The sequence below is a fragment of the Arvicola amphibius genome, chromosome 9 (assembly GCF_903992535.2).
Source record: "Arvicola amphibius chromosome 9, mArvAmp1.2, whole genome shotgun sequence".
Lineage (NCBI taxonomy): Eukaryota > Metazoa > Chordata > Mammalia > Rodentia > Cricetidae > Arvicola > Arvicola amphibius.
The window spans coordinates 125,709,947-125,715,929 of NC_052055.2; the positions used below are offsets into that span (position 1 = coordinate 125,709,947).

Consider the following 5,983-nt stretch of genomic DNA (forward strand, 5'->3'; position numbering starts at 1 on the left):
AGTGGGGCTAATAGTATCACTTTTGTCCTTTTTATTACTCTAATATTACCTCTGTAAAAGTTAACACTTTTGACATGCACAGATATTTTTAGTGTTATCTCTGTGTGGATGCATTAGGAAGTAAAAAGTAGTTGATCTATATTACAAGGCTTCTAATTTTTCTTAATTTGAAGAAACAGCAGTTTTAATAGTAAAATGCAAAGAAATCAGACAATGCACTTGCACAAGGACAATGGTTATACAATGTAGTTTACTATAGAAAATAATTATTATTCATTAACATTATAGATTGAAGAAATACCAATGATTAAAAACATTCCTGTGTATAATTGAGCAGTTAGTAACATCAGGACAAAAATGACTCTAACCAGTGACTTCTATACTCAACAATAACTTCCTCACACCAGTCTTGATGCTCTCATTTCTCAGACTGTAGACAACAGGGTTGAGTGCTGGGGGTAGAACTGTGTAAAAGATAGAGAACAACAAATCTAAAACAGCTGGGGAGTCTGAGGTTGGGTTTAGATATGCACAGGAGCCTGTGGAAAGAAACAGTGAGACAACAAAAAGGTGGGGCAGACAGGTAGAGAAGACCTTAGACCGGCCTTCAGCAGAGGGCATCCTGAAAACTGTGGAGAATATGTGCACATAAGAGAGGACAATCCCAAGGAAGCAGGCAAGGGCCAGTGCAGACAGGAAACCAGCCACTCCTATTACTACAAGGTAATCATTAGAACAGGAGAGCTTGAGCAGCTGGGGGACATCACAGAAGAACTGGTGGATTATTTTGGCCCTGCAGAACCTGACAGAAAATACTGCTGCTATATAAAGGGTTCCTGAGATGCCACTGCTTAACCATACAACTGTCACAGCCAACCTACAGTTTCTGGGACACATGATGACCTCATAGTGCAGCGGAAAGCAAATAGCCACATAACGATCATATGACATCACTGTAAGAATGGCCATTTCACCCCAGGCAAAAGCTGTGAAGAAGAAAACCTGAAGCATGCACTGGGTATATGAAATGTAGCCACTGCCTGCCAGGGAATTGGCAATAGACTGGGGAACTGTAACAGAAAGGGATGAGAGGTCCAGAAGGGAAAGATGCTTCAGGAAGTAATACATTGGGGACTGGAGCTGCGGGTCCAGTGTTGTGATGGTGATGATGATGAAGTTACCTGCTGATCCCAATAGGTATGTCACCAAGAAGAGCAAAGCATGCAGGATCTGTAGCTCATACTTGTCAGAGAACCCTGTCAGGAGGAATCCGCTCATTGTGGTTATATTTCTCACAGACATTTTGAGATTGAAACTGTAGCAGCTGGAGAATAAAATGATATAGTAAGTGCAGTATAAAGATACCGAGTCACTATTTATTTGTTCATCAGTATTCATTTCAATAACTCAATAATCTCAATTCATGTCTATGTGTGTGTGTATTAAACTGGCCACATTGTAGTTGCTTGGAAACTTAAGTGAGATCACAATTTTCTCATACTCATAGAGCTTGCATTATTGTCTCAAACCAGTATTTGAGGGTAAATATTCATGCAGTCCATCATTGATTTTCTCTAGGAACATAGTTGTGTTTGCCCTATGAAAAAGCACAATTCCATTGCTTCAACGGAAACCCATTGCTTTTATCTGAGTCATCAATGGGAAAGTCAGTGATGGGCTGTGGATGAGATGTTTTAGAACATAGGACTGGTTATATGTATAGGACATTTTAGCAGATGGAATGGGCATGTATAGGGAATGTACCAGGAATTAAAATATAGTTTTGTTGCCCACTGGAAACAGGCATTTTCTTTAGCAAACAATGATGTCATTACAGAGAGAGGGTCTGTTATTGTAGAATCAAGTGTAAAAATGAGCAGTTTTTTTGCTCTTAAATTAGGATGCAGTGGTTATTGAAATCAAGAGCAAAAAGCACTTGCTCAAGGGGAACACTCACATGCTACTGTTAATTTATGCATCCTACTTCATTTTGTGAAGTGCTTTAGGGGATGAGCATCTTCTGTTTGAAGTGATGTCTATACTAATAGCCTTCAGGTACAGCAATCAAATAGTTCTTAGAACTTGCCACAAAGCAAAGACAATTGCAAAGACAGATGGTGGGTTCTTGAGGTGCTTAAAGATGTGGAGGAAAATGGCCAAAATCCAAGATCTAACTTCAATGAGAGACTAGAATACTAAAGTCATTTATGTTTCAGATAGAAGAGAAGTCATGCTTTAGTTTTTGATACATTGCTTTGATATTTGGGGGATTGAAAATAACCCATATTCTCTCCTTACAAGATGCATGTTCATGTTTGAGGGTTGAAGAGAATTTAATAAAGTGTCTTCTTTTTGCATTTTTTCCGTTAGTGGGTTCTAGGCAACAAGACCAAGCATGCTCATCAGTCTTTTGAGGTTTTACGTCCTGTGAAATATCACCAGCTATTTTCTTGTGTCTTCTTAAAATTCATATACTTACAAATACAAACACAGAATAAACTTGACGTCGCCGTCTTCAATCCTGAGGCATTCTCCACTTAGTGGCACTTGTCCTGTGACAAAACTAACTCACTCCACCTCCCCCACATCTCTTTTGCAAAGAATGAACTAGATACCAAATCATCCCAGACCTATGTCTAATTACTTGATAGGATGTTGGGGTTTGATTACAATGACAATGGTTTTAGACCCACGCATGACATGAGAAAAAGAATTCCGGGACCTGTGGCTGTAACAGCTGAGTTCAAACCAGTGTGCGGTTCATAGAAAGATCCTTCATCTAAAGGAAAATAAAACACTGTTAAGTCAACTTGATAACTTTTGTTTCATATGATACAATTCATGTGTGAAAGCCTCTTGTCTCCCACTCCTGTGTATCTTAAGTAATAACTTTAATCCCTTTAGAATATCTTCATACTGTTTGATTTCTTCAAGCCTCATGTCCTACAACAGAAATCAGTGCAGACCAGAGATCCCACTCATGTTTCTCATAGTTTTCTTGCTCCCAAAATCTGCTTCTTTGATAGTATTTTTCCTTGATGTTGGTAAAGTAATAAACATATAATTATTGTTAGTAATAATTTTTCTATTCATTCATTTAACATTACCATTTCAATCTGACAAATCAACCAGTACACTGAGAGGTAAGAAAGGTGAGGAATATTGATCGTTCATATAAACGAGACAGGAGGCATGTTTAGGTCCTTCCTAAAACTGGTTTTGCTTGATCCACACAGACAGTTTCATTAGCCTGGAGTTAAAGATTTTAATAGGAAAAATGTAAGCGTTAATAACTTCAAGAAAAGTATTGGCTTATGAGCTATAAAAATTTACATGTATCCAAAAAAAGCCATAAGTACAATATCACAATCACATTGAACATGTATATCTAGGGCTTTTTCCTCTTGTTGACATCTGAGAGCTGTTGAGGAAATGTCTTAATAGTTTACAGAAGTATCACAAATGCAAGAAAGTAACATGCTAACTTTTCTCATTCACTGGTCCTCTCACATGGCTCCGTATTATGTCCATATGGATTTTAAAAATCAGTTTATTTTCAGTAAGTTGTCCTTGCTTCCTTGTTATGATTTTAGTCTTGTTTCTCCAAACTAAGTAAGATTATAAAGTCGTTAAAATTCTCATACAACATTTATCCAAGTTTCTAAAACTCACTCCAGTATGTCTTGTTGTGTGTGCGGCTCTCCAAACTGGTCAGCAAATTCTGATATTTCTTGTCCACAATAGCAGATTTTGAAACCATATTATGTCTCTGGAGAGAAATTGTGTTGAGCTGCTTTTTTGAGGAGGAAGAAGGAGGGGTGTGTTTGTGCACACTGTCCTTTGAAAAGGATGTTCCAATTAGACAAAGTTACTTCATTTACTCTGGTCCTGTATCACCTGGGACGTGGAGTCACTAAGATTTCCACACAGCTGTTGAGGGATTCTGTGAGCTTGGGGTTTAGTGTTCTGGCTCAGTGATTTTTAGTCCTTAGCAGACCTGTGAATCTCCCAGGGAGCTGTTTACAGCTCTGAACCCTCAGAGCCACACCCAGTGTTTCTGATTCAGCCATTGCAGGCAATAGCTCCTGGTCTAGCATCTGAGGGTCTGAACACACAGGTGGAGGGCTACTGTGTAGCTAGACTGTGCATTTATGAGAGAACAAAAGAAAATGTAAATACTCATAAAAAGACTTGAACTCTACAAAGTCTTTTGAAAATTCAGAATTAGCTTTGATCTTTTCTTTTCTCTTTGAAATTTAGGCAATACAAAAAAATTCATGTTCTTTTAACCTTTTTTTAATGATTCTTTGGGTATTTTACATCATGTACCCCAGTCCCACTCATTTCCCAGTCCTTCCATATCTGTCCTCCACGCTTGAAACCTTCCCCTGAGAGATAAAATAATAAAAATTAAAAGTTAAAAAAAATGAAAAGGAAAAGCATTTCACCAACCCCTCTGGGCATTGACCTGCGCTCTCGTAACCACATCTGTCTCCCATACCCCGTCCTGTTTCCAGTTCTGCCATTATGAGCCACTTCACTCCTTTTTGTCCTCCTCTCCATCACACAGTCATTCATAGTAGTGGCACTGTGTCACCTAGTATACTCTTTTGCCTAAATAGCTTTGCTTGCAAATGTTCATTTCAATGAGTTATTGATCTGATTCATGGCCCCTGGTTTCTACTGGGCCCTCCCTGGGACTTCTCTCTGCTATCCTGCCGTTGCCCCATGTCATGGAGATTGTGTGGCTATGGTTCTGCCAGTTCTCTGTCACCCATGCCAGTTCCCACATCCATATCATCAGGATTAGCTTTCCCACACCACATGGCCAGCTCCCCTGTACCCACACCATGGCAGTGTCTGGGTGGGCTCTAGTATCATGAGCAATTATGAGGTGGAGAGATAGGACTGAAATAGAAACCGAGTGGTTCATGTGTTGTGGATAGAGGTGGAACTGAAGAGGGGTTGGCTGTGAGGAACAGGTTGAGATGTGGGCGGCCTACACTGCCACTGAGGGTCATGTCTGGGTCCATGGCCTTGCCATAGTGGGGTACTACATTGATATCCAAGGCTCTTGTCACCATCAAGAGCCATGTGGATGCTTGTGGTCTGGGTTACTGCCTGAGGCCATGCTGATGTCAGATGGACATGCTGAGATGGCCCCATCTCCATCTTGGACCTCCGCACCCAGGAATTTCATGTTCTCAGCAACTATTTTGTTTGTTTGTTTGTTTGTTTTTTGTTTATTTTGTAGTTTCTAGAGCCTGTCCTGAACTAGCTCTTGTAGACCAATCTGGCCTCAAACTCAGAGATCCGCCTGCCTCTGCCTCCCGAGTGCTGGGATTAAAGGCTCAGCAACTATTTTGGCTATCAATTATGACTACTCAAGATAGCAAAATGTCTAGGAAGTCCATTGAATATTTAGACCAAAATCATATTAATCAAAAAGATGATACATAAACTGTATTACAATAAAGTGAGAATTTTCTTGTTTGGGGATATTGGGTTGATAGAAAATTTCTTATGAATTATTTATGCCTTCTCCCATGATTACTGCTTCTAAATTTCCCCAGGAAAGTCCTGAACATACAACCCCTTCTGCTTTTAGGGAGATATCCTTATCTACTTGAAGGTCCTTCTTACATCTCGGAGGTTGTGATGTACATAAAGAAGCCAGACATCTCTTTATGTGTCTATGAGGTATTATTGACACATCTGTTCCTGTACTTACTCAGGAACAAGATAATAAAAGCAAAGCAAACTTAAAAAGTCAACAAGATTCGGTGGCTAGAAGAGACCACATTACAAGTATCTTCTCAATATCAACTCAGGCAATTATGTGGCATAGGCAGCAGCAAAGTTAGATTAGCTGAAGTTACCTCTGCCATACACAGAGACTTATACTGATGGGCAAAGAACGATGTAGAAAGATGATAAAAGAATGAGATGTCAGGACCTCTCTTTCTTAGAAAAGTTAGCTCAT

At 39.5% G+C, this 5,983-nt stretch overlaps 1 protein-coding gene across 1 annotated transcript; it reads right to left on the reverse strand.

Moving 5' to 3' along the window:
- Positions 1–363: 363 nt before the first annotated feature.
- Positions 364–1,302, reverse strand: LOC119823514 (olfactory receptor 14J1-like). Its single transcript, XM_038343565.1, has one exon. The coding sequence runs from the start codon at positions 1,300–1,302 to the stop codon at positions 364–366; it is 939 nt and encodes a 312-aa protein (XP_038199493.1).
- Between the last annotated feature and the right edge of the window lie 4,681 nt (positions 1,303–5,983).